Raw genomic sequence first — 27,651 nt, 5'->3', positions numbered from 1 at the left:
CCCGGGGGCCCACAGCTGGAGCGAGGAGAGAAGGGAGAAAGTGACCCCGAAGGGTGTGGCATTGTTGGGGCGTGGTCTGAGATGTTACTGGAAAGTCGGGAAAGGAAGGTGGGAGCAATGGCTGAACCTGTAAATTGGGAGATGGGCCCATTGTGGGGAGGGAAATGGGTGTTCAGTCACTGCCATCACTCTGTGGAGGCGGCTAAGAGCGTGCTAACAGCCCTTCTGGGGCTGTTCCTTGGGCAGGAGAACCAGTCTCAACAGCCACCTGAGTTCTGGCTCCAAGGGGAGAGGAAGCCCCCACTGATCCAGCCACCTGCTCATGGTCCCCAGGCCTTTAGGGACTGAAAGCCCCTATCTGTGTGCTTCTTGATGATGGGATGTGTGATTGTCTGTGGTTGGGGTCAGGGCCTCAGTCTGGGCCCGGGGCTGGAGATGTGGTGACAGGGGACAGCCCTCCTCCGTCAGCTCAGTGGTCATGCAAGCTGCCAGCCTCTTCTGAGAGACCCTGCGTGTGGACCCCAGGACTCACAGGTGCCTCTGTGTCTGGGGGTCCTACCCTCGCCTCGGCAGCCGGCATGGCCAGCGTTCGCTGTGCTGCAGGCTGTGGCCCCTGGTGGTGGACACAGAGCTGGCATGGCTCAGTGGCTGGACCTCAGGGCAGCCGCTCTTGCTCTGTGAGAAGAGAAGCTCTTTCAGAGCCCAGCGAGCCTCCCACTCCTAAAAAGACCTGCCATGCTCTTTCTCTTGCCAGAGCTTTTCCAGATTTGTGTCTCAGGGCCTGGGTAGCTGGCACCCCACTGCACTAAGCCGCCTTGCCCTTTGGACACGTGTGTGGCCCAAGGCTCTGGCTCCTGGAGCCAGGGCCTCTGTGTGGAGTCAGGGCTTCTGTGTGGAGTCAGGGCCTCTGTGTGGAGTCAGGGCCTCTGTGTGGAGTCAGGGCTTCTGTGTGGAGTCAGGGCCTCTGTGTGGAGCCAGGGCCTCTGTGTGGAGTCAGGGCCTCTGTGTGGAGCCAGGGCCTCTGTGTGGAGTCAGGGCTTCTGTGTGGAGTCAGGGCTGTGTACCATCGGCAGTGCTCGCACGGAGGTGGGACGTCCCACGCGGCCTGCACTGTCTGAACACACCTGGTCCGAACCCGTTCCATCCCCCTGCAGCCCCATGAGTTGGGCACTGTTATCATCAACCCCATTTTTCAGAAGAGGACATAAACACTGACGAGGCGTTAGAACTGGGATTTGAACCCAGGCACGTGACTCCAGAGCCTGCTCTTAACCACCACCTAGGCAGCACCTTGTGTAATACACCCTGAAGGCGGCAAGGAGGCAATGCATCGTAGGGGGTACTCTCGGATCACTGGGTGTGGCTGTCAGCGGCTCTACTGGGAGTGTCCCAGCCCTGGGGACTGGCCCTGTGGAGAACTGCACCCTCACTCTCTTGTGTCCCCTAATGCTCCATGTCTGAACCCTAGTGTTGATGGGAGAGGCTCCAGCAGTGGGCAGAAGGCAGGGTCTGGGAGCAGAGGTGGGAGCCATGTCAGCTGGCCCTGGGCTCTGCCATCTCTGTAAGCCAGACCTGGGGTGGGGGTGGGGGGAGGCAGCAGGAGAACCGAAGGACAAGCTGGGAGGGTGGGCTGCAAGGGGCCTCCCAGCCTGGGGGGGTTTCTGCTGGCTGGGGTCTGGGTGAGTGCCTGGAGTCCTGGCTGAACATGGAGCCTGAAGGGGTGTGTGTGTGTGTGTGTGTGTGTGTGTGTGTGTGTGTGTGAGAGAGAGAGAGAGAGAGAGAGAGAGAGAGAGAGAAAGAGCAGTCCTGCCTGAAGAGGAGGGATTTAACCTGCTCTCAGCTGCCAGCTTTTCTATAATCCGGGCAGGCCCAGCAGGATCAGTCGAGTGGGTTTACTCATCTCTGGTGGACAATGGATGAGGCTCAGGTCTTGCCCCAGTACATGTGTCCTGTCCCCTGCATCACCTGGGTCTCCTCATCTCTCTACCTCACCTCCTCCATCAATGTCTCTCATTGTCCACCCTGACTGACACTCATCAGCCAGGTTATAATTTAGGTCATTTCTCACTTGTGACTGCTGAAATGAGGGTTGGCTTCAAGTTTAAAATTCAGTTTACCTACAAACAAAACCTGGGCACTAACCAGGTGACAGGGGCGATGTTTCATCTGCTGACTTAGAAGAACCTGCTGTTACCCGGCACCCTGGAATGGCGTTTGCATATAAGGCACACATGCGGCGATGCATGCAGAGTCTAGAACAGTGAGTGGTGCAGGGTAGGCGGTGTGAGGAAATGGTGCTCGCAGGAAGTGGCCACTATCCCGTAAAGCTGGTCCTCCCTTTCTTCTCCTTGCTGCAGCGTTTATGCTCAGCGCAATGCTCATGTCCTGGACCCCAAGTCACTCCCTTCTGAGGCGGGCAGAGATCTTAGCCCCTCTAGGTTCTACCTGGATTGCTGAGTTCTCTGGGTCTCTGGGCAACAATATCGACATCAGAAGTTACTATTATTTGTTGAGCCAAGCACTGGGCCTCAGAGAAGCTTAGAGCTTGCCTGTCTGACCTCAAGACCAGAGCTTCCAACCTCTCCAAGGGTGGGGTGGGCACATCCATCCACCCTCCCTGGTCAGATACATAGATCTTATCACAGGCAAATGTTTGCTGTCAGCCTGGGGCTCTGTGGGTGCGGGCTCCATCTGGCACTCTGTCCTGGGAATCGAAATCCGTTTCCTTCCTTGTTCTGTCCTTCCTGCCTGGCATGGATGGTGACCCCTGTCCATCCCGGCTGGCCAGGGTGGCCCCGAGGCCCAGACCGGGGGAGACAGGAGTAGGTGTGTTTGTGTCCAGGAGGGTTGAGAAAGGGCTGCTTGGAATTGGGCCCACAGCCTGGGAGGGGCGCCCAAGCCCAGACTGTTTTCTCAGATTCCCCTTCAGTCTCCGCCCCCGCCTCTGCACCTGTTGTGTTCCGATCATCCTGGGCGGCTGTCAGCTGTCACTGCTGGGGCACCTGTCCCAGCCCCAGAGGACGCCCTGTGGGCTCGCTGGCTCCGGTTTCCCTGCAGCTGCAGCACACTCTGTGTCTGGGCGTCTCTGTCCTCATCTCCACGCACACACCTCTCTTCCGGACTCCAGGCAGCAGCCTCCATCTCATCCTGGTTCTGGGCAGGAGAGAAAGCTTTGGAGGGGCAGGCTTTCTGTCCCCCATTCTCCAGTGCCAGGCCCAGTCTAATGGGGCAGGGAGGATGGCACTGACCCACCAGCTCAATTGTATTAGCCCTTATTCTTCATGAAAAAGACATGACAGCAAACAGGAGCTCCCCGCCAGGTCCTCCCCAGCAGGGCCGCCTCCCCTCCCAACTGCCCTGTTTGGACAGCTCCGGATACCAGTCCTCTCTGCCTATGAAGAGAATCATCTCCTCCCGTGGTCCAGTCTTGTCTCCCATGCCTTCCGCCTTCCGGTGCCCACACCTGTGTGTTAGGCTAAGCACCAGAAGACGTTACACTGAGTTCAGGTCCTCCTGTTCTCTACCCACTGTGTGACCGTGGGAAAGTCTGACACTTACTAGGCCTCCTTTGCTACACCTGTAAAATGGGAACATGGCTTTTCGGCCTGCCTGAAGGCAGCGGTGGACCCAGGGCTCTCCTGAGGCTGCTTTCCTTCAGAGATCTTGGAGTCTCTGATTCCAGCAGGTTTTTTTTTGTTTTTTTTTTTGTATTTTTCTGAAGCTGGAAACGGGGAGAGACAGTCAGACAGAATCCCGCATGCGCCCGACCGGGATCCACCCGGCACGCCCACCAGGGGGCGACGCTCTGCCCACCAGGGGGCGATGCTCTGCCCTTCCGGGGCGTCGCTCTGCCGCTACCAGAGCCACTCTAGCGCCTGGGGCAGAGGCCAAGGAGCCATCCCCAGCGCCCGGGCCATCTTTGCTCCAATGGAGCCTTGGCTGCAGGAGGGGAAGAGAGAGAGAGAGGAAGGAGGGGGTGGGGGTGGAGAAGCAAATGGGCGCTTCTCCTATGTGCCCTGGCTGGGAATCGAACCCGGGTCCCCCGCATGCCAGGCCGACGCTCTACCGCTGAGCCAACCGGCCAGGGCCATTTTTTTTTTTTGTTTTTTTTTTGTCCAGTGAACTTGTTTCATGTTCTGTTCTGCGGTTGCTGGGTCTGCCCTAGACTAAGTTCTAAGAGAGGAGGCTCAGCCTGGAGATGCAGGTGCTGGGCTGGGGAACATGAATGAGATCACCCTGGGCGGCTGTCAGCTGTCGCTGCTGACACAGGACTCGTTGAGGAGAGAGGTGAGCTGGGTAGCCCACATAGAGATCAAGATGGCCTCCAAGAGGGCAAGGGCTCGGGAGACCGGAGGTGACAGAAAGAGGAGGGCCTTGGTGGGAGGGTCGCAAGCTGAGTGGGTTCAGAGAGTCAAGGCTACAGCGGTTCCCTGGATAGGGTCAGAGAGCAGACGCAGCTGGGGAGAGCCAGAGAGAGGGCTTGGTTTCCTGGAGCCTGGCGGGGTTCTGTCAGACCGAGTGCTCCCCAGGGACTTACCCAGTCCTGCTTTCTACCTCAGGCTTTGAGGTATTCAAGTCCCTGCCCAGCTCACCGACGGACGGATACCTTCTGCAAGATTTCCAGGATGGGCCACCTATTAGTGGACAGGAAGTGCATTCTTATGCCAGTCTGCACTCTCCCTGCCTTCATTTAAGCTCCATCCCTGGGTTGTCACCCTTTGTCCCCTGGAAAACCCCTAGGCTCTGACCTTACATAGAACCCTTATGCTTCCTTAAAAAGAAGGTCCGTGACCCCCTTGTCCTGTCTTCCCCAAGCAGGAAGTCCCCACTCTCGAGCCTTTCCTGTCCAGAGTGTGGGTTTGAATGTCAGACAGGTCTGGGATGGAACCCTGGCTTGTCTTGCATTCACTGTCACCCCTCGGAGCCCCAGTTTTGTAGCCTGCGGGGTGGGGGTGATTCTAATTCTGCAGGGATGTTGTGGGGCTGGGTGAGATTATGCGTGTGAAATAGCACCGTGCTGACACACGGCTGTGTTCAGTTAGTGGCAGCCTTGCTCAGAGATTCTCCATTCCCTTTACACAGGCTTTCCCTCCGGTCACATCCCCTTTCGTTCCCTTTCCTCCTCCTCCTTTTCCACAGAACAGAACACTGAAATCATTCAACCTAATTCCTTGATCTCATCAGCATGGCTCCTGCTTGGGTCTCACTCACCAGTGGGTCCTAGTTGGCACTTGGTGAATGCTTTTTTTTGTTTGTTTGTTTTTGTTTTTTTTTTTGTTGTATTTTTCTGAAGCTAGAAACAGGGAGAGACAAACAGACTCCCGCATGCGTCTGACTGGGATCCACCCGGCACGCCCACCAGGGGGCGACGCTCTGCCCACCAGGGGGCGATGCTCTGCCCCTCCGGGGCATCGCTCTGCCTCGACCAGAGCCACTCTAGCGCCTGGGGCAGAGGCCAAGGAGCCATCCCCAGCGCCTGGGCCACCTTTGCTCCAATGGAGCCTTGGCTGCAGGAGGGGAAGAGAGAGACAGAGAGGAAGGAGAGGGGGAGGGGTGGAGAAGCAGATGGGCGCTTCTCCACCCCTGGAATCGAACCCGGGACTTCTGCACGCGAGGCCGACGCTCTACCACTGAGCCAACTGGCCAGGGCCTCGGTGAATGCTTAATGAATGAATGAGTGAGTGAAGGAATGAATGAATGATGTGGGTTGGCGGTGTTCTTAGCTTTTTTCGTAACTGAATTCTTGAGCCAAATGGAGCCTAATGGGATGCCTCAGTCGAAGAGAGGGGGAGTGCAGTGCTGCTGACACATCATCTGTGGAGGCCTGACCACTGCCTCGGGAGGTGACGGGGAGGAGACCCGTCAGACATGAGACCTTGCCACTTCCTATTGAAATTGGGGAAGTGGCTAGTGGAAAACAGGACCTAAGGAAGTCTGCTGGTAACCGCCTGCAGACAGAGGTTGTGGGAAGCCCGGGGGCTGCCTAGGCTGTGTCCTGTCCTTTGCTTCATTCTCGCTCAGGTGACCAGAGGGAGGTGCCGCCCTCCCGAAGGATTCCCGGTTGCTGAGCCCTCACCCTGCCCCCATCCTTGCTTAGTTACTTCCCCAAGTCCTGTTTCTGGAAAAGTATGTGCTATCAGTTTTATCTGAGATATTTTCTGAGCACCGGCTCTGGGCAGGCATGACGCTAGGCCCGAGGAGAGTGTGGGCAAGTCAGGGACAGGCCCGACCCTGCCGGGTGCCCCTACGTTCTCCTCTGGTGCCTGCTGCCTCCTCCCATGCATTCTCCACACCAGATGGCATGATGACCTTTTAGAAATGCAGTCTGGTCTTGTTGCCTCCCTGCTGAAACCCGTCAGGAAAAGGACCAGGTTCTTCACTCTGCTCTTTGGGGTCCACCTGGTATGGCTGTCAGCGGCTCTACTGGGAGTGTCCCAGCCCTAGGGACTGGCCCTGTGGAGAACTGCACCCTCACTCTCTTGTGTCCCCTAATGCTCCATGTCTGAACCCTAGTGTTGATGGGAGAGGCCCCAGCAGTGGGCAGAAGGCAGGGTCTGGGAGCAGAGGTGGGAGCCATGTCAGCTGGCCCTGGGCTCTGCCATCTCTGTAAGCCAGACCTGGGGTGGGGGTGGGGGGAGGCAGCAGGAGAACCGAAGGACAAGCTGGGAGGGTGGGCTGCAAGGGGCCTCCCAGCCTGGGGGGTTTCTGCTGGCTGGGGTCTTCAACCCACCTTGGCTTGAGCTAGAAATTTTCCCAGGATCCTCCTGCTGTCTTGGAGTTGTGGGTCTCACTCCAGTCACAGGGCCTTTGCACGTGTTGTGCTCACGCTCTGGAGCACTCTGTCCCCAACTGACCTGCGGAACACACAGACAGGCCTGCTTTACCATTGCTTGCAGGAAGCCTACCCTGAGTCCTCCAGAACCTTGCTCCTGTGTGTCCGGATACTATCCTAGGATTGTGACGATATTCCTTAGTGAGACTTCTTGATCAATGTCTATTTCCCTCTGGACTCTTAAGTCCACAAGAGCCAGGGTCTGTCTGTGGTTGATCATCATTGCATTTCTAGTATGTAGCTTACTTAGTGTTTGGTACATGATAGGTGCTCAGTAAATGTTGGTTAACTTGTATTGTTGAGAAAATGTGCCCAGGAGAAGCCAATGCCGCAGCGAGGGCAGACTAGGACAGGGCTTGGGAGAGGCCTGGCTTGGGCTCAGAGGAGAGGTGAGCTCCAAGAAAAGGGGACTTCTTCTCTATCCAGGGCCCTGGGGAGGATCCCTAGAAGAGGTGCCAGACATGGGAAGGGGTGCTGAGGAAGGGCAGCCAGGTGTGTCAGAAGGCAGGCGGGATGCGAGGGGCTGCCTCTGCCTCTGCAGGAACTGCCTTCAGAGCGGCCTCATTGTGCCTGCTTCCTCATCTGTAGACTGGGGATAAAAATGTGGCCTGCCTCCTAGGATTGTCATGAGGACAGAACAAGTTAATATGTGTAATGTGCTTAAAATTTCCAGGCACGTAGTCGGGCCTCGTGTTTGCGGTTCTTATGATTGTTTACCCCACAGAAAGACGTTGGGTTGTTTCCTCTTGGTCAGACTTTGACTTAACCTCCTTCCCCCAGAGGAACAGGGTGTGTGTGTCAGGGAGCATGTGTGTACATGTACACGTGGTTGTGCCCAGTCGTGAGCCAGCTTGTGCCTGTGGAAAGGGGCAGCCTTGTGTGTCCCTGCTTTCCCCGGGGAGAAGATGGGGCGTGCCTCTGGTCTGGGAGGTGGATTAGCGTGCTGGGCTTGCGGCCGCTCTTAAGCAGGGCCTGCACAGTCCTGGGGCTGATGACCCTAGATGCCCCTCCCCTTCTCCCCTTCTCCCCCTCTCCCCCAGCCTGGGCTCAGGGCCCAGCATAGCCCCTCACAGTGCCCAGGCCTCTGAGCTCCATCTGACAGGAAGCAGCCCCCATCTTTCCCACAGCTCCTTCCCTAGGCCTCCATTCTCTGCCTGCTGACCTTCCTTCCCCACCCAGTTCTTTCTCTAGGAACCCTGATCCTTAACCCTGAGGACAGAAGCTGGGGATGGCCAGGGCCTAGGAAGAGGAGCTGTCCTGTTTTCCTGGGAGAGACCCCTGTCCTGCAGAGAGTCTGAAACTGTGATATTGTCCCACAGACCTGGGCTTGAGTCCTGCCTCTGCCTCAGACCTGCTGAGTGGGCCTCAGGCAAGTTCCTGAGTCTCTCAGGCTCCCCCCCAACCCCGGTTTCTTTTCTGTAAAGTGAACAGAACGGTAAGTCCCTGCTGCTGGAGTGTGAAGCAGATCGTGCGTGCAGTGCCGGTGGGCAGGGAGCGCCGGGGCACCGGGGCTGCTCTTATCTGCCCCAGAATGCCTGCCTAGAGCTGGGGGCCCTGCCCTCCCACTGCCCTCTGCCCTCTCTGTACCCTTCCCTCTGCCCCAAGTGGGGGCGGCTGCACTCCACAGCTCTGGGTTTCTCCAGAGACTGCGTGATCTGTGGGGATGTGCGTGTGTTGAGTGTGTACATTGAGAGGTGTGTCTGTGTCGGGGTGAGCGTGTGTCTGATGGGCATTCGGTGGCTAAGTGTGCACAATAGCGAGTGCTTGCGAGCGTTTGTGAGCCTGCTTGTGTCTGTACATGTGACATGGTGTGGATGGCTATTGCGGTCTGTGTATATCGGTGTGTGTTTGTGTATGTTTATGATCAAAGGGACAGTTTGGTGTGGCGGTAAAAGTGTGGGTTCGGGTGCCAGTCTGCCTGGGTTTGCATCCCAGCCCTGCCACCTCCAAGATGGGCCACCGCTTTATCTCCGTGTTTTCATCTGTAAGATAATAATCACGATGATGGCACCTGTCAGTACGACTGACCTCATCACTGGGCGCATGCTGACCGCAGGGGTTAATGCTCCTAAAGCGCTTGCAGCAGCGCCTGGAAGAGGCTTTCTGTTATTAAGCTCCACTAGCCAGATTGCAAGGGCCTCACGGGCAGGGGCAACGATGGTGCTGCCGTGGTATCGGGGTATCCTTGCCTCAATTGATGTCTTCCTGTAGTAGGTGCATAACAACACATGAACGGCTGGAGGCCTTGGTAAATGGTGAGGTTGTGTGTGTGTGTGTGTATTTAAAAGGTGTGTAATGGGAATGTGCATGTGTGTGTGCGTGTGTGTGTGCGCGTGTGTGTGTGTGTGTGTGTGTGTGTGTGTGTGTGTGTGTGTGAGTGCTCAGGCTGGGGCATCTCTATCGCTGTCTTGAGCTGGTTATTTCAGGAAGCCTTTAGTCTCCTCCTCTTTATGTAAATAAACATGACAGATCCCATTGCCTGTACCAGCGCTGGGAGGTGGGGGAGGCTGGGGTGGGGGGAGCTGGGAGGCAGCGGTGAGCCGGTGAGCGGGCGGCTGCTGTGTGCGCCAGGGAGCGCCTGGGGGCGCGGGAGGGGCAGGCTCAGCCCTGCCATGCCAGCCGCCAACCACAGGGGAGGAGAGGGGGCAGGAGGAGGGGAACTGGCAGCCAGGGTGGTTTGGTGACGAGGCTGGCTAGCCACACGGAGGTGGCTGAGCTGCCTGCTGCCCGTGATGGGGGGACAGATCACCCGGAGCACTCTCCATGGTAAGGCCCCAGCTGATGCCTGGGGGTCCGCCCACCCCCAGCCCGGGGACCACCTGGGGAGGCCGGGGCTGAGAGGCCCTCGTGCTTGAAGGCACAGTCATCCCCCTGCTCCTCACTCCTTGGGGGACTCTTTTTGGCTAGCAGGAGCTGGGGTGGAGGAGAGCGAGGGGCTTGGCAGAGCAGGAAGAGGGGGCTTTCCCTGGAAACCAGTGAGAAGTCAAGCGGCCAAGTCTCCCCACAAAGTCTCCCTGTCCTCTTATCTCCCCAGGGGGCTGACAAACCCCCAAGTGGGATGTGAAGTCCTGGGTGTCCCCCTTTCCCCAGGACTGAAGGAAAGCACATTTTGGCAGCTGGGGGACTTGTTTGTGGGCCCTGGGATGTGGGCCTTCGAGGTGAGCACCGAGTTAAATGATGGAGCTATGGAGAGATGTGTGGGCACACGCCAGTGTGCATGAGTGTGTGTGCGTGCCTGTGCTCATAAGTGTGCATTAGGGGTGTCTGTGGGTCTGCACCTGTGCAGGCTGCTGCCTAAGCACATGGGTGTGCAAGTGACAGCTCCCGCATTGTCTGACCTCGGTTCTCAAAGCGCAGGGAGGTCAATGAACTTCTGACCCCTGGGGTTCATGTCCACGGTCAGACAGAAAAAACCGGCAAGCAGGTGAAGGGGCGAGAGAGAGAAGTGCCAGTTGTGTCCTGCACTGGCATAGGGCTCCTGCTTGCCCCACTCCTGTCCCCTCGGCCACCAGGCTCGAGTGTTGTGATCTGGGAGTAACATGGCTGATGTGGCACCAGACCCAGGAGGGGGAAGCCTTCCCGGGGACTTGGTTTGTCATTGCTGGGACCCAGGAACCGGGCTTCCTATGAGACTGGCTGGTGGCAGAACAATGAGGGCAGGCCATGGCCAGCCCCGCCCCACGCCCTCTGTGCCCCTTCCTCCTTGGGGTGGCCTCCACCTGGGAGCCCAGTGGGCACTGAGGAACCAGGAAGGGCACAGGAAGGAAGAAGGGGTGGCAAGCTGTGGCTAGGACTGCTGACCGGGTGGCTTCCCCCTTCTGGGCTCTGGACTTTGAGAGAGTAATTTCTAATTAAAAAATAAAGAGTCAAGGAAGAAGACATGGGAAGAGCAAATCATTGGCTCTCCTAAAAGGAAATGAATTTTGTCCTGGGCTTGGAGGGCGAGGTGGCAGATGGAAGGCTCTGCAGGACACATAATCTGGAGACAGCCAGAGCCAGTGCCGGTGGCCTGGGCCCTGGCCCGAGACTCGGATTGGGCTGACATGCACCTGGCCCTGCCTACCTGCGGGGTGGGGGCTTCTCTCAGGGCCCATTGGCCCCTAGTGGGCGGGGTTGGCAGAAGGGCTGAGGCGGACTGACATTTTCCACTGGAGTCAGACTTGGGCAAGGCCGTGGCCTGGGAGGGACAGACAGGCCCACAGACAGCTCAGGATGCAGCATACTGTCCTCCAGCTGCCTTGGAGCACAGGCTTCAGAGGGTGTGAGGACCCCCCAACCATCCCATGGGGCATAGCCATCAAGAGCTCATGCACTGGAGTAGATAGACATGTTGTAGGGACGGCGAGTGTCTCCCTGAGCCTCGTGTCTAATTTGTCCGTGAGATTAACCCTAGCACCCTCTTCCAGGAGTGCTGGGAGGACTGCATGAGGCGATGGAAAGACGTCCGTGGGGAATACCCAAAGGCATTCTGAGGCAGGGCCCTTACATTCCCTCCCTCTTCCCCCGGGCACAGGGGGCTAGCTTGGGCGTGCTGAGAACTTCAGGAGTTGGGCATCTAGGCTGGGTGGCCCTTTGTGAGTGCTAGTCACATGTCCCATCCGCTGTGGCCCCCACCCCCTTGCCGTGGCAGTTGGGGGTTGTGGAGGGGGGTGTTTGCCTGTATCCACACAACCCCTTAACAGAACCCCTGCGAGAATGTCCTCACATGTTCCCACCCACATCTGCGTGTGCCCATACCTGTGCACGGCCATCCCCGTGGCTCCGGTTTTGCTTCCTTCCTTCTGGGAGGTGAGTTGGGGAAAGTGAGGGGTGCAGGGGCCTTGTTTCTTCCAGGGCTGCTCAGCCCGCAGCCCGACTGCTGAAGGCATGGTTATATAGTTTCTGATTGTCGTTTCACTGGCGCATTGGGGTTCGGATTGCTTCAAGCTGAGGATTTTGGGTTGCTGGGTTATAGTGAGCCCTGAGGGGGAGGTGACCGAGAGTGACACCGCACTGTTTGGGGGGGTGGTTTAGGGGGCTTGTGGAGCTGTCTTGTCTATCTGTGTTTCTGTCATCTGCAGATTGGGTATCTGTGTTTTAGGCTTCTCTGTGTATACTCACGTGACGTGTATTTATCTGTATAATATTTAGGGATTGAGTGTGGTCATGCCTGTGCTTCTATCAGTGAGCAGCCACATTTGTGGAACTCTGTGACATGTTCTTGTTATTCTATAGACGTCAGTGTTTCTGCATGAGTTGAGTGAGTGTGTGTGTGTGTGTGTGTGTGCGTGTGTGTGTGTGTGGCTGATAGTGAGGAGTCGAGCTCCTCTGGGACCAGCCTGGCAGGGGACCCATGGGAGAAATTAATTGCCACTTGGAAAATGGTTTTGGCACTTACATGCTTGATCTCTTTCATTGGGCAGATTTCCAGAGCCGCTCCCCCATCCAGAGAGCTGGATGGAGGGATAGGAGGAGCACAGAGGGAGGCAGCTGAATACTGGGAGCTCTCCCCTCCTCTCCCCTCCCCTCCTTTCCTCTCCCTCTCCTCTTTTATGTCCCTCAGTGTTCCCCCAAGGGCAAGAAAGTGACCCGATGTTGAAGGGTTGATGTGATGAGTGGATGACATGCCCACAGGCACCCAGGCATACATACATGTCACCCCCAGGTTGGTCTCTGGACTAACAGACCCTAGATCCTGCGGTATAAGGACCTGAGAGATCGGTTCCCACTCTGTCCTGTCACAGACGGGGCTGCTGTGACCTAGAAGGAAATGGCTGGTGGCTCAGAGCGGAAGCCAGGCCTTGCTTCTTCTGCAGCTGACTCCCTACTTCTCCTCCAGTTCCTTCATTCTCAAACAGGCAGCGGGAGGGGGCATCAGATGGGCCGTGAGCTCTGGGATTAGCGCAGAAGGAGCTGCCTGTCTCCTGGCGGCAGCTCTGGAGGCTTAGGTCGAGGTGAGCCTGGCAGATGTGTCTGAGAACATATGTACACACATGTATCACACCCACTGTGGTTATGGGCTCCTGGAAGGCAGGGGTCAGGTTCACCCATCTCTGTATTCTCTTAACCCAGCCAGTGCCTGGCACACATGGGTAGCAGCGGCTGCCTAAGAGGGAAGAGTATGGGGTACAGGCCCTGGGCCTCTGGACCTCATGGTAGTTGGAGCTGCAGGTGGCCTGGAGGCAGATGAGTTGGAGCTTTCAGGGCCATTTCAGAAGATGTGAGACCTGAAAACTAGAAAGGCTGGAGAGGAAGGGTGAAGTGGGCTGGTGTCCATGCTGAGAGTCTGAATCCCATTTCTCTCTTAGTGACCACGTGACTTTGGGTCAGTTCCGTTATCTGAGTCTCAGTGTCCACTTCCATAACTTGGGCACATAAAGTGTACCCTGAAGGGTTGTAGAAAGGATTGAGTGAGCTAAGGGGCCCAGGGTCAGCGTACCTATCGCATAATAAGTGCTCAGTAAATGGATGTGCTTTTGTGAGTTTCCACGGAAGCTTCTCCAGGTCTGCGTGTGCTTGCGAGTGTGTACACCACGTGCACCTGGCTGCCTCCAAGGACCAAGATTGCATCTTCTGCCTCTCCAGCCTTGGGGGGTCCCAGGACAGAATGCTTCCTAGGTGCTTCTGTCTGCCGTTAGACACACACTGGCTGTGTGTTACACGCATGTACACACAAGTGAGTGTGGATTTGTGTAAGGGGGACTAAGGGTGATGTCTGCGTGGTGTGTGGAGCTATGTGACTGAAACGCGCTCCCTCTCTTTCTCTCAGGCCTGGACCGGGGGCTTTGGGGCAGTGCTGGGAGGACAGGGAGAGGGACTTGAACCCGGGGTAGTTCCCATCTGGAATCCCCTTCTGGAATCCTGGGCTGGGAAAGGGGGAGGAGGAAGTCTGGTTCCCTCCCAGCAGCGAGGATACGGGGAGGCACAACTGTACACACATCTGACTGCTGGCAATATCAGAGATTGGGATGTCGCAGAGTGAGTGAGAGCAGGAGGCTCAGTGTGGAGATTAACTTGGCATGGAGGGTGCCGATCCTGCTTGCTCCCTGCCACTGTCCTTTGCCCGCCTTGTCATCATGGATTTGTTCAGTTTTCCAGGGAGCAGCAGGACTTGCCATACGCGTGGGCATTCTGGGGGAGGCGATGGGGTGCTTAGATGGCCCCTATCCCTAAATGGCAAAGGTGTATGCTTGGGGGCTGCAGAGGTCCTGGGAAACTGAGCAAGGTGTGGTGGTCATGGAGGGGAGAGGGCGCCTAACGTGCTGGCCAGCTAGCGGCGGCCCAGTTAGGATACCTGCCCAGTGAGACAGACATGAGTCCAGCATCATCCCACCACTGACTAGCTGTGTGGACTCTGGGCAGGTTATTATCGCTCAGAGCCTGTTTCCTTATCTATCAATATAAAATGGGACTAATTGATACTGTATTGTTGCATAACATATCTATTGCTGCATAACAAATTACCCCAAAAGTTAGTGGCTTAAAACAACATTTAATTATCTTATAGCTTCTATGGTCAAGAATCTCGACACAGTTTAGATAGGTGCCTCCAGCTTCCTGCCTTGTGAGGTTGCAGCCAAATTGTTGGCCTAGGGCCTACGCTGTGGTCTCACCTGAAAGCTTGACTGGAGGGGGTCCATACCCAAGCTTACTCACATGGCGATTGGTAGTCCTCGGTCCTGCCTATGTGGGCTTCTCCTTAGGGCCATCTGATGATATGACATCTGGCTTCCCCAGAGGGAGCAGCCCCAGAGAGGCAAGAGAGAGTAACCATCACAGAGACCGAAGGCGTTTTAAAAGGCAGTCTCAGGAGTGATGCCATTACTTCAGCTGGGTTCAGTTTGTTAGGAGCTGGTTACCAGGTCAGTTTCACACTCAAGGGAAGGGCTTGATTGCCAGGGCGTGAGTGGGGGGCTCACTGGGGCCATCTTTGAGGCTGCTTCCCATGATTCCTGCCTTTCAGGGGTTGGGAAGGTGAGGCACAGCTGTACCTGGAGGCATCTGGTGCGGCGTCTGGTGCACAAGGAAAAAAATCACCCCTCGCGGCCTTCCTTTTCTCCTTTCTCCCATAGACAAGTGGGAGCTATTGAAGGTTCTTGAGCAGTCAGGCTGTCGTCAGGCTGGGAGTGTGGCATCTTGGTGTCAGGCAGTGAAGGAACTGTCCCTTTAGTCCTCTCTTTAATTTCTCCACAGGACACCAGAAAGGAAAAGGTACAAAGTGAGCACTCCTTGGACACTTGCCGAGTGATCAGTAGATTGAAGAATTGAACAATGACAAGTCATTCAGTAGTTTTCAGTGAGCACCTGCTATGTGCTCTGAGCTAGCTCAGGGTGACAGCAGGAGAAAAGGCCATGTTCTCTGTCCTTGGGAGGCTCACAGTCCACCAGGGAGACACACAAGTAACCCTGAAGGCTTACTGAAGAACACAGAAAATGATCTGAGTGACTCTTCCCGAGCTGTCCCATGGGTGGCATGTCGCTTGAACCACTCTGAGTATGGAGAAGGCACGTCAGTGCATTGCATGCAGGGGATACCTCGGGACATTTGGGCTTAGTTCCGTGGAGGACTCGGAGTTGAGAAAGGCTGCTTGGGTGCTGGATGCTTTGTAAAGGGGGTGTGGGGGCCGCTGGAGGTCCATAGCAGGGTCCCTAACCGAGCCTGGAAGAGAGACTTCTGGGAGGAAGAGGGGTCTACCATCGAGGCCTGAAGGATGTGTGAGAGAAGGGCGGATATGGGTGAGAAGGAGGAAGGTAGAGTTCCCAGGAGACAGGTGGGCTTGGGCCAAGCCTACGGGCAAGAAGACAGGAAATGGGCCCCTTGACGGAATCCATAGATGTTCAGATCTGCCCAGTTTTATAGTCCCTCCTCCACGCCCTCTCCCCACCTGCTCTCCCACCTTCACCTGGCTCCCGAAGTCTTTCCACCCTAGATACCCTTGTTCAGGGCATGCGTGTAAGCTAGTCTGAGTCAGAACCACCCTGGCAATCTGAGATCAAGGCACTGGGGATAAGATAAGACAGAAGTGTCTGGGCTGAAGTGAGCTTTCCTTTGGTGTGATTGTTACTTTTATATGAAAAAATAAGACATTATATTGGGGCCGGGTGTTCAAGTTTGTAAAATTCTTTCATATCTGTGAACCCAGTGGGTCCTCACAACAACTCAGAGAGGTGGGTAGGACAGCTATGATGACCTCGTTTTACAGAGAAAGACACCAGGGTCCTTAGAGGTAAAGTGACTTGCCCAAAGTCACACAGCAAGTTTGTGGCATGGTAAGGGTTTGAACCCAGGGCTGCCTGCCTCCCATGTTCAAACTCTTTGCTCTGCCTCACTATCCAGAGAGTGAGACAGCCTCTGTCATACGGGATGCAGATGGTCATGCTAGCTCTGGCATCATGACGGGTTCAGAACAAGGTGATCCTGAACACAGCGAGAGCCAGCTGGGCTTGAAAGATGGCTGAGATCTGGAGAGATGGGGCAGGGAAGATAGGGGGCTAGCGGAATGGCTTGAGCAAAGGGGTGGAGGGTGGGACAGCACAGATTAATGTCAATAGCAATACTATTATATAATAACATTAATTAGTAATTCTTAATAACTATAATTATATATAACTATCATTATTGTTATAGCAACCACTTAATGGGTTAGTTTTACATATATTATTTCATGAAGAAAGTCTGTCATACCCCCATTTTACAGATGAGAAAAGTGAAGCTCCCAAAGGTCGCACAGTGACAGAGCTGCTGGGTTTGGAGGCAGCAGGTATAGGCTCCAATCTGGGCTCTTTACTTTGGCTGGGTGACCTCGTCAAGTAACTTTTCATCTGAGGACCTGTGTCAGAGCGGCCCTGAGGGCGTATGAAGACACTGCTTGTTAAGCCACATAAAGTTTGGTCATTGTCATTAGTATTGCTCTGTCCCTGTCTCTCGGCAGCCCAGCTCAGCCCAGCCTGAGCCTCCGGGGCTCTGCCAGGATGGTTCTGGGGCAGAGCTTGGCAGGGGCAGTGAGAGGTCACTCTGGGGGCTACGTTGTGTCTGGGCGTCTCCCCTGGGACCCCCCTGGGAAGCAGGAATGTGGGCTGGAGCTAGTTGAGGGTCACCTGGAGGGCTGGCCAGGCTTGTGTCTGTCTGGCAGCTCATAAATGCTCGGGAGGAATGGGCTGGGGGTGGGCAGTTTCCATTGTGTCAGCATCAGCCTCGCCTGTGGGGGGTGTCCCCACTGTGGCTCTTGAGAAGCTTGTAAAGCTGTCGCTAAGTAGGAGGGCTCGCTGGGAGCTCTGCTGGGAGCCAGATGGCAAGCTTGGGGTTCTGCCCAGGACCGTTGGCCACTGGGGAGCAGTTGCACAGCACACAGGCCCAATACCTTGAGGCCACATGCTGAGGCTGCTCCCCTTCTGGGACTGGCCAGCACCTCCTCCACTAGCCTTTCCCCACTATGCCTGTCATCTTGGACTCGAGGGGGGGGGGGGATGAGCGCTAGTATAGATGCTGAGTCAGGTAAAGGACCCTGGGCATGGTATTGGAAGACCAGGGTTCAAGTCCCAGCTCGTCCACTTAGTTCCTGTGTGACCTTACACAACTTGGTCAACTTATCCATAGAATGGGGACCTTAAGGGCTCATAGTGTGTGTCAGAGTGCAGGGAGGGAGTCCTTTCGGAGGTATAGGAAGGAAGCCCTGCCCCCAGCTGCCGGCCCTTGGTATCTGAGCTGTTCTCAGGGTTAGTCTCATTTTGCTTTCCTGCCTTCCTCCCCCCAGATCACAAGCCATCTGAGACAGAGGGGGGAGATAGCAGAAGAAGGGACAGCAGGGCTTGGGGAGGTGGTGATCCCCGGGCAGGGCTGCCATGTTGGACATCTCTGAGGACACCATTCCTACTGAAATCCATGAGAATGGTGCCCCCTGGAGGCGTGCAGGGCAGAGCCTACATGGTGGCCTCACTCTTGTCCAAAGAGAAAGAATAGGCCTGGGCTGAGGCCACGCAGCAGGGGGGACATACGGGGGTGGGGGGGCTGAGCCCAGGGTTGTTTACTTCTGGGCAGGAACTGCCAGCTTGGGGGCTGTATACTCAGAGATTCCATGGGGCCCAGAGCGTGGTGTACTGGAGGGAGGGTTAGGGTCAGTTCAGCTGGGGCTTGCCAAGTGACAAGTAACCATGGTCCATGGGCAGGAGATACCCAGCAGGACAGAGAGGGTTTTCACGTTGTCCCCACAGAAGTGGCTTGGTGAGAGTCGATCACCCAGAGATTTTGAGTAAAGAGAGAGGGGTCTGAGGACAGCTCCTGGATCAGTCCCTGTACCCAGGGCTGTCCTGACAGCCTCGGAGACCATGCTGTGGGGTAGGCGGAGGCTGGCGCGGGCCTTGGCAGGCCCAGGAACCAGCGAAGGTGCTTCGCAGCTGCCAGAGCACTCTGCTCACACCCAGGGAGGTCAGGGAACAGCACGCCACTTCACAGATGTGGAGGGAGCTGCGGGATGAGAGTGACAGGCTGGACCAGGCTTTGGGGTCTCCTGCTCGGTGTCCAGATCCTAGCACTGCCTGCAGTGGGGTGGTGAGGGCTGGCTTAGTCAGAGATTTCCGCCTCCCTTTCCTCCGTCTTAATGCAGAGCTGGGTTGTTAGTGTCGTGGTTCCTTTTGAGGTATCATTTACAGACAATAAAATTCACCGTTTTAAGTGAACAGTTTGGCGAGATCTGGTAAATGTGTAAGTTGTATAACCACTACCACAATAAAATATCGAGCTTTTCTGTCACCATAGAAACTTCATTTTGCTGCTGTGTCTCTCTTCTTCTTCCCCAGACTCTGATCCTCACCGATCGGTCGTCCCACCTCAGTAGTTTTGCCTTTTTTTGGACTGATGTAGCCTTTTGAGTCTGGCTTCTCTCACTTCGCATGCTTTTGAAGTTCCTCCTTTTTGTATTGTGGTTCCTTCCACTTGACTGCAGAGCAGTCTTCGTGGTGCAGACGCGCCACCTGTCCTCTGTCCGTTCGCCAATGGAAGGACGTGTGAGTTGTTTCCAGTGTTTGGTTATTATAGATGCAGCTGCTGTACATGTAGGAGCTGGCCTTTGTGCACGTGTGTTTTCATGGGTCAGTGCCCATGAGTGTGACTGCTGGGCTGTGTTGTGAGTGTTTAGCCTCCTAAGGAAATGCCCAGCCATTTTCCACGATGGCTGCACTATCTCGTGTCCTAGCAGCCGTGTGCGAGGGCAGTGTATGAAAACCTGGTTTGCGTGTCTGTGTGTTGGTGGTAATCCACATATCATGAAGGCAATATAATAGAATGCTGACGTGCTACTTGTGATGTTTATAGGTGGTTCATGGATGAACATCTTTTCCTGTATTTTAGCAGCTATGACCATATTTTAATGCACATTTTAAAAATGTGCCCAGCACACCAAACCCATGTTTTCTTGGCTATTACTACTGAGTGGCCAAAGCACAGGCGCTGCAGTCAGATTGCCTGGCTTTGGCTCCTAGAGCCCCTGCCTTCTGGCTGTGTGACCTGGGGCAAGCCACTCTGTCTCTCTGAGGCTCGGATTCACCGTTGGTAAAATGGTCTGGTAATGTCCCTCTCTGTTCCCTAAGTTTGCTAAGAGGGTAAAACCAGTTAAGTGTATGTAGAGCTCCCAGTTCAGAACTGGCACATGTCAGCACTTGATAAATTGCTGCCATTATTATTAGATACATGTAGCCCACGTGTGACGGGTATGTGTACATCCACGTGTATGAGAATCCAGGTGTGTGTGCACATGCACATGGAAATGTGCGATTCCTGGTCTCCGGGATAAGGGAAAGGATAAGTCTCTCTCCTCTGTCTTCTAGGGTCTGGGTTACACTCGCCTGTGCTCACAGGTGTATGTGTGCATTCATGAGCGTGCATTTTGAGGCCACAGGTCTGGGTGCACATCGTGCCTCCAAGGGACCAGGTTTCCCTTGTCCCTGGTCTCCATCCGTTCTGCTGTCAGCCAGGGTGACTGGGCTCTTGCTGCCCTTGCCCATCCCACATTCCCCCGTGGAAGGGGGCCCCTGGACACGATCCTTCTGGGGCTTGGGTCTCTGGCCCCTGGGGGTAGCCACCATAGTTGCTCAGAGCCGTTGATTTCTGTACCTTTATCCAGGGCCCCAGGACCTCGGGTGGAATGGGTGGAAATAAGAGGAAGCGTTCTGAAAATCTGTGGTCCTGCAGTTGGTCCATGGATTGGAATCTGAGTGGAGGCAGGGGCGGGGTGGGGCATAGGAGAGGCTCTGCTCAGCTGCTGGGCTCAGAAGGCATTTAAAAATGCTTTATTGAGGTATTTTTGCCACACACTAAATCACACGTGTTTAAAGTGTACAAGTGAATGGTTTTTTTTTTTTTTTTTTAAAAAGGCTTTGTTTATTTTACAGAGAGAGAAGAGGGGGTAGAATGAGAAGTATCAACTCATAGTTGCTTCACTTTAGTTGTTCATTGATTGCTTGTTGTATGTGCCTTGACCGGTTTCGAACTGGTGACCTCAGCATTCCAGGTTGACGCTCTATCCACTGTGCCACCACAGGCCAGGCTGTATGGGTTTTGACATATGTATTCTCTCATGAAGCCACCACGACGTTCAAAATAGTGAACACATCCGTACCTTAAACGCCCGCTTGGGGCCATGGTCATCCCTCCCTCTCCCCTGCACCTCCCTCGGCAGCCAGTCTGCTTGTTACCACTGGAGCTTAGTGTGCGTTTCCTGGACTTGATGCAAACGGGACAAGGTGGAGGGAGAGGAAGGGTTTGGAAAGGAATAGAGGTGCCATGGAGTGTGTACCCATCGTTTTTTTAAACTGGCTTATTTCACTCAGCATAATTATTTTGAAATTTGTCCATGTTGCTGCCCGTATCAGTGATTGATTTCCTTTTAGCGTTGGGTTGTGTTCCACTGTATAGATGTACCACCATGTGTTATATGTTCACCCACCACATGTTGTGTTCTCCTTTAAGCTTTCCTTTCTACATATGTATACATCCTTGAATAATATGTAACATTAGCTTTTACCAGAGGTGGTTTTTGAAATCAGGAGTCAAGCTGTGTCTGCCCCGTGGGCACCTCTTCCAGGCAGGGCACCTGAAGCCAGTGCCACCCTTTGCCCTTCACCCCAACTGTCCCTTTCCCTGGAATGACCTCCCCTGCTCTGCACTGTCCAGGGGCCACTCAGCCTCTTCCAGGTGGCCTTCCCAGACTGTCTGGCAATTCCCAGACACTGAGCATTTCCAGCCCTCACTGCCTGATGGCTTTCAAAGCCCTTGGGTACTGCTTGGTGATTCCAGTCTTGTCCCCTTGATAAGAGCAAGGTGGCAATGTGTGCTGCCCCCACCAACCGTACGGGCCTGGCCTGCAGGCAGCTGCTCCAGAGAGACCTGGGGGCTGACTCACAGGCATCCAGTCAGCCCTGGGCCGTGGGCGCTGCTGTCTGTGGCCCTCTGGGAAGGAGGAAACAAAACATGCAAAGTGATGCAGACACGGCCTGGACCAAGTCAGGGAGTCCTCCCTCCTCCTGTCTTCCCTCCTTGTCTCCCTCTCCTTCCTGGAAACACTCCTCCCCTTGAGAGAGTGACAGGCTTCTGGATGGGCCTGACATTGACCAAGTTTTCTGCATTATTAAATTCTTGCCTCGAAGGGACCAAAATTTGAAACATCCCAGGCCTCTGTCATATTTTGTGGCTTTCTATTTCCTCACCCCGTCTTCCTCCTCCATGTTTCTCCTTGAGGTGATGGGTGGGAGGGGGCTCCCCTTCCTGATGGATAGTGCTCAGATCTTGGGGAGGCAGTGAACAGCCCCCCACCCCCACCTAACCAGACTGTGCATTAATGCTGCCCAGTGCTGCTGATACAGGACTCAGAGCCATTGCCTAGAGGCCCCATTGGGCCAGGGAGGCGCAGTGACTTGCCCATGGTCACGGCCAGTGGCGACAGACACCAGCCATCTGACACCTTGTCCTGTGTTCTTTCCTCTCTCTGCCTTGTATCCTGGACACCAGCCTCACGTGATTGTAAAGCGCCTTTCCCTGGACCAAGCCCTGTCCCCTCCTCTGTCCACTTCAGGGTGTGGTAAGCTGTCTGTAGAAGAGCTGTACTTCTCTGGCCAGAGGGTCTTGAGGCAGATCTGAGTTCTGTTAGGAAGCCTGGGTAGAGAGGCCATCCGTGTCCAAGATGCAGACACACCTAGATCAAGTAGGAAGGCAGCCTGGGGTGGAAGGAAGTGGCTCTGAAGGAGGGGAGAGATGGGCGTGGTCCTAGGGCTGTGAAGCCTGCCCTGCCCACCTTCCTGGTCTCCAATGGCAGCCCCTTGGTCACCTGCTCACTGCAGCCCTGTCTGGTTGGTCCAGTTCCAATGCCTTCTCTCTCCTCCTCCTCCCTGCCTCTAGAAGTGACCTGCCTGCATGGCCTTTTAGCACTTCTCACTGCCTGCTCTGCCTACTGTTTGTATTGTGGTTTCTGTCCATGTCTCATCTCCCTCCCTGGCCCGTTGGCTTCCTGAGGACTGGATGTCTAGGACAGGGCTTGGTATTCAGCAGATACATAAGAATATGTGTTGCCAGACCAGGCGGTGGCGCAGTGGATAGAGCGTCAGACTGGGATGCAGAGGACACAGGTTCGAGATACTGAGGTCGCCAGCTTGAGCTCAGGCTCATCTGGTTTGAGCAAAAGCTCACCAGCTTGGACCCAAGGTCACTGGCTCGAGCAAGGGGTTACTCGGTCTGCTGTACCCCCACGGTCAAGGCACATATAAGAAAGCAATCAATGAACAACTAAGGTGTCGCAATGAAAAACTAATGATTGATGCTTCTCATCTCTCCGTTCCTGTCTGTCTGTCCCGGTCTATCCAAAAAAAAGAATGTGTTGAATAAAATAAATGACGGTGGTAGTGAGTGACAGTGTATGGTGGTGGCTGTTGGTAGTTAATGCTGATTTGTCACAAATTTTCGATGGTAGAAGGTCGATGGTGGTAAATACCAGTGAGAAACAATAAATGGTAGTATTTGTTGGTTGTGATGGTGGTGGCGGGAGGGGACAGGTGAAGGACAGCTGTAGGTGGTGATGGCGGGAGGGGACGGGTGAAGGACGGCTGTAGGTGGTGGTGGCAGGAGGGGACGGGTGAAGGACGGCAGTAGGTGGTGGTGGCGGGAGGGGACAGGTGAAGGACAGCAGTAGGTGGTGGTGATGGCAGGAGGGGACGAGTGAAGGACGGCGGAGGGGACAGGTGAAGGACAGCTGTAGGTGGTGGTGGCGGGAGGGGACGGGTGAAGGACGGCGGAGGGGACGGGTGAAGGACGGCTGTAGGGGGTGGTGGTGGGAGGGGACGGGTGAAGGATGGCGGAGGGGACGGGTGAAGGACGGCTGTAGATGGTGGTGGCGGGAGGGGACGGGTGAAGGATGGCGGGAGGGGACGGGTGAAGGACGGCTGTAGATGGTGGTGGCGGGAGGGGACGGGTGAAGGATGGCGGAGGGGACGGGTGAAGGACGGCTGTAGATGGTGGTGGCGGGAGGGGACGGGTGAAGGACGGCTGTAGGTGGTGGTGGCGGGAGGGGACAGGTGAAGGACGGCGGAGGGGACGGGTGAAGGACGGCTGTAGATGGTGGTGGCGGGAGGGGACGGGTGAAGGACGGCTGTAGGTGGTGGTGATGGGAGGGGACGAGTGAAGGATGGCTGTAGGTGGTGGTGGCGGGAGGGGACGGGTGAAGGACGGCTGTAGGTGGTGGTGATGGGAGGGGACGAGTGAAGGATGGCTGTAGGTGGTGGTGGCTGGAGGGGACGGGTGAAGGATGGCTGTAGGTGGTGGTGGCGGGAGGGGATGGGTGAAGGGTGAGGGTAGTGATGGTGGATAATAAATGGTGATAGATGGTGAAGTGCAAAGTCGCATAGATGGTAGCAGGAGAAGGATGTTGGCAAAAGGTGGCAGTGGTGGTAGGTTGCCATGATGGCGAGTCAGTGGGTGACTTTTGCTTGTGTCCCATCCATCTGCCCTTCCTTGGGAGGTCCTAGTCCAGCTCTTGGACTGCCAAGTTCTTTGACACTGTGGCTTTTTTTTTTTTTTTTGCAGACTCCATCGGGGGTCCCTTCCCTGTCACCTCTCACCGATGCCACCACAAGCAGAAGCACTGCCTGCCGGTGCTGCCCGGCGGGGTGCTCCTGGCCACACCGCTGCTTTTCCACCCACACACCAAGGGCTCCCAGATCCTCATGGACCTCAGCCACAAGGCTGTCAAGAGGCAGGCCAGCTTCTGCAACGCCATCACCTTCAGCAACCGCCCAGTCCTCATCTATGAGCAAGTCAGGCTGAAGGTGGGGCTTCCCTCCCTGCTCTCTGTCACTGCTTCCTCCTGGGCCTCTGACCTTTGCCCCTCAACCCCACCCACTGGCCACTGCCTTCTGTTTTGGCCATTACTCCACCCTGCACCTTCTCTTTCCTCTCTGCGGCTGCTTCTGCTCTTCCTCGTCCTTCCTCTTTCTGTTCCCTCTTCCTTGTTCCTTTCCCAGCTTTCCCTGCATGGCAAAGAAGGAAGGGGGTGGGGGTGGCCATGAGGACCACTAGCTCTTGCAAGGCTGGTGGGAAGGCTCCTGGGGAGGGAAAGGAGCCCAAATGGTGAGCAAGCTGGGCAGCGTGACCCTCCGCAGCTGTCTGCCTGGCCCTGGGCTGCAGAAAAGGCACACTCCCTTTGCCTTGGGCTCACTGATGTGGGGGCGGGCGGGCTGGGCTGGGCTGGGCTGCGGGCTCTCTGAGGCCACCCCCCTGCATCCAGATCACCAAGAAGCAGTGCTGCTGGAGCGGGGCGCTGCGCCTGGGCTTCACGAGCAAGGACCCCTCCCGCATCCACCCTGACTCGCTGCCCAAGTACGCCTGCCCCGACCTGGTCTCCCAGAGCGGCTTCTGGGCCAAAGCGCTGCCCGAGGAATTTGCCAACGAGGGCAACATCATTGCCTTCTGGGTGGACAAGAAGGGCCGTGTGTTCTACCGCATCAACGACTCGGCCGCCATGCTGTTCTTCAATGGGGTCCGCACGGCGGACCCACTCTGGGCCCTGGTGGACGTCTACGGCCTCACGAGGGGTGTCCAGCTGCTTGGTGAGTGCACGCTCTTTCGGCCCCTTATGTGCAGGGCACACCTCCGGGTGCTGTGATTTGAAGGGGAGCCATATTCTTCTGGCTGCTCCTGGGCCCCCTGATCCCTCTCGCCTCGCTACACTTGTGCATATAGACTCTGGGCACAAATCAGCCCACTGGCAGACTGGCTGCGTGTCCAGAAGGAGCCTGCATTAGCTTTGGCTTTCTCATCTGTAAAATGGGTTGGTGGGAAGATGAAATTCAGTTCAAGAGGCTGTGAGTAAAGTGCCCATCACAGTCCTGGCACCACGTGAACGCTCAGCCAGCGCCCGTTCTCCCATCGCCAGATGCCGCGGAGGTGGTTGCTTTCTGACTTCAGAGCCTCGAAGCAATGAAGCTTTTCTTTTCAAAACACCTTTGAGTAGAAACTTGGGGTAGAAAGGCTGTGAATGTAAAAACAAAGAAACAAGTCGTCATCAGAAGCCTGCTTGTTGAGTTCCAAAACCAAGGAGGCTGTTTTTATTAATAGTTTGGGAACTTTCTGGTTTTCAGCTGAATAAAAGTGTTTCTACATTCACACGGATGTAGTAAGGCTCCTCTGGGTCTCAGCGAGCGCAGCAGAAGCCCAGGCTGCCCAAGCCCAGTGTGCCCTCCGTCCCTCCTGTGTAGTGGTGCACCTGCACATGCCAGGGGCAGGAAGGGCAGTGGTCATGCTCCTGGGCTCCAGAGTCGGACACACCCAGGTTAGACTCTCGCCTTACCCTATTCATATAGCTAGTGCTATGAGACCTCAGTTTTCTCATCTCTAAAATGGGTATAATAATAATTGTTCTCAGGGTTCTTTTGAAGGCTCAAAGAGCTGAGTTCTGTGGCACTCAGTAGGCATTCAGTGACTGTCAGTCATTTCGCCCCATCTTGGAGTGGGCAGTGCTTCACCTGAAGTTCAAGTGAACTCCTTCCTGCTGCTCTAGTATTCTCAGGGCCCCACACTTCCGGGCACTGGGGTCATTTAGCCTGAGTTTGCGCTCCAGCCCAAACAGCTGTCTGAGCCTCAGTCTTCTCATTTGTGAAGTGGTTGGGAATACTGTGATAGCCCAAGGCTTGGCAGGAGACAGAAGAATGGCTCAGGGTTTTTGTTCTGTTTCAGCTTTTGAGAAAGTAACAGTCTTGTTCCGGGGAGGGGGTTAAAGAATGAGGGAGCAACATTCTTGTTTTTCTCTAAGTGAAGAATGCTTTTCCTCATAGTCTCCAAAGATCAAAATCCCACTCAGGCTTCAAGGCCCAGTTCATAAGCCACCTCCTCCCTGAAGCCTTCCGGATGGGATTCTCTTCTCTGTTCCTAGTGTCCCACATCATGGCACCTGCACTTCTCTGCTAAGGCATTGACTGAGCCTTGGTCCATCCGTATGCCTGTTCCCACGCACGAACAGGGAGGGCTCTGAGCGAGGAACCCATCTCAACCAGCCAGTTCTTCTCTAGAGTGGAATCTTGTGTGGGGCCTGTGGAGGATGCTGAGTATTTGCAGGGCGGAGAGGGGAGAGAGCTGGGGTGGATGGTGACTTGTGAGCTGAAGGGAAAGGTGTGGGGAGCTGAGGTAGGCCCAGCCCTGCTCACAGTCAGCCCCGGGCTCGCTGGAAATCAGGGAAGGCAAAGCAAGCACTCCAGACGGACCAGGGCATAACCTGAGAGAAGACAGTAAGTCACTAACTAAATGGTGTGGTCATAGGATCCCTCCCATTTGCCAAGATGGTTTCCCTCCAGTTATCTCATTGAACCTCACAGTAGCCAGGCTGGAGGGGGTATTTTTTATCCTCATTTGGGAGTGAATTGAGCTCCAAGGAAGACCTGACTAGCCCGTGTAGGGATGTGGCAGAACTGTGACTTGAGCTTGGTGTTCTGATGCCAGGAACAGTGCCTTTCCCGTTACCCTCCAGTGGGTTTAAGCATGAAGGGAGGCAGGAAGTCAGTGGAGGCTGAGGTCAGTAAGGGATGATGGAGTCCAGGAAGGCTTCTTGGAAGAGGAGGCTTTGGCTGGATCTTCAAATTCCAGGAAGCAAGGTGGGGGTGGGGTGGAGAATAGATAGAGTGGAGATGAAGGGGACATGCCTGGTAAGACTGGGCTTCCAAACCTCAGGGGCTGAGGAGGGGCCTGGAAAGTAGAGTGAAGACCCCCCCCGGGGGGGGGGCAGAGCCCAGATATCCGAGCTGGGCCAGCCCCATTCCCTCTCTTTGACTATAAATGGGTTTTCATGCAGCATTTTCCGTTTCATTTGGCTTTCCTGGCAGGCTCCTCTCTATACACCTGATAAGGCTGAGGCCCCAGCTGATTCCTGTCCCAGCTGTAAACCACCATAATCCCGGGGCATTTTCAAACACTGATTATGGCCCCTAAATTCAATTAGCAAATTAAAATATCTCTTCATTTTGTTCTCTTAAGTGGATTTTTAAGAACGCGGTCCGTCTAGGGTCTCTTCCCTGGTGGGCGTGCTGCTCCGAGCCCTCAGGCAGTGCCCCTGCCCGGTGGGTATGCCCACCACCCTGTAGTGTCTCAGGGTCCATTTTCCTGCCTCTCTTCTTCCCTCTCCTCCCCACGTCCCACGTCCCCCACTCTCCTTGCCTGCCATTCACTGCCCCTGTGTCCTCCCGGGCCCCCCTCCACCAACCCAGGTCTCTCTGGCTCCTCCGTGTTTCCCTGTTCTCCCTCTTTTGAAGACATCGCTCTATTTTTCCTGGGGTGGATTGTCCCCTAAACCAGTACCTCACTTTAGAGATTT

At 55.5% G+C, this 27,651-nt stretch overlaps 1 protein-coding gene across 4 annotated transcripts in view; it reads left to right on the top strand.

Annotated features, from left to right (window-relative positions):
• NEURL1 (neuralized E3 ubiquitin protein ligase 1) overlaps window positions 1-27,651 on the top strand; it is an 82,282-nt gene that overhangs the window by 36,970 nt on the left and 17,661 nt on the right. Inside the window, exons 1-3 of one of the 4 annotated variants that reach the window (XM_066354870.1) lie at window positions 9,015-9,087; window positions 23,877-24,118; window positions 24,577-24,898. In XM_066354870.1, the coding sequence (XP_066210967.1) occupies window positions 9,030-9,087; window positions 23,877-24,118; window positions 24,577-24,898 (622 nt within the window). In that variant the 5' untranslated portion in view covers window positions 9,015-9,029. Of the gene's footprint in view, window positions 1-9,014; window positions 9,088-9,407; window positions 9,599-11,026; window positions 11,621-23,876; window positions 24,119-24,576; window positions 24,899-27,651 lie in introns of those variants that run through there. The other 3 variants (XM_066354871.1, XM_066354872.1, XM_066354869.1) reach the window with 3 other exon arrangements.

The sequence above is a fragment of the Saccopteryx leptura genome, chromosome 13 (assembly GCF_036850995.1).
Source record: "Saccopteryx leptura isolate mSacLep1 chromosome 13, mSacLep1_pri_phased_curated, whole genome shotgun sequence".
In the NCBI taxonomy this organism is placed as follows: Eukaryota; Metazoa; Chordata; class Mammalia; order Chiroptera; family Emballonuridae; genus Saccopteryx; species Saccopteryx leptura.
The sequence above is the reverse complement of the archived record's forward strand: the minus strand, read 5'-3'. Positions and strand labels throughout refer to the sequence as shown.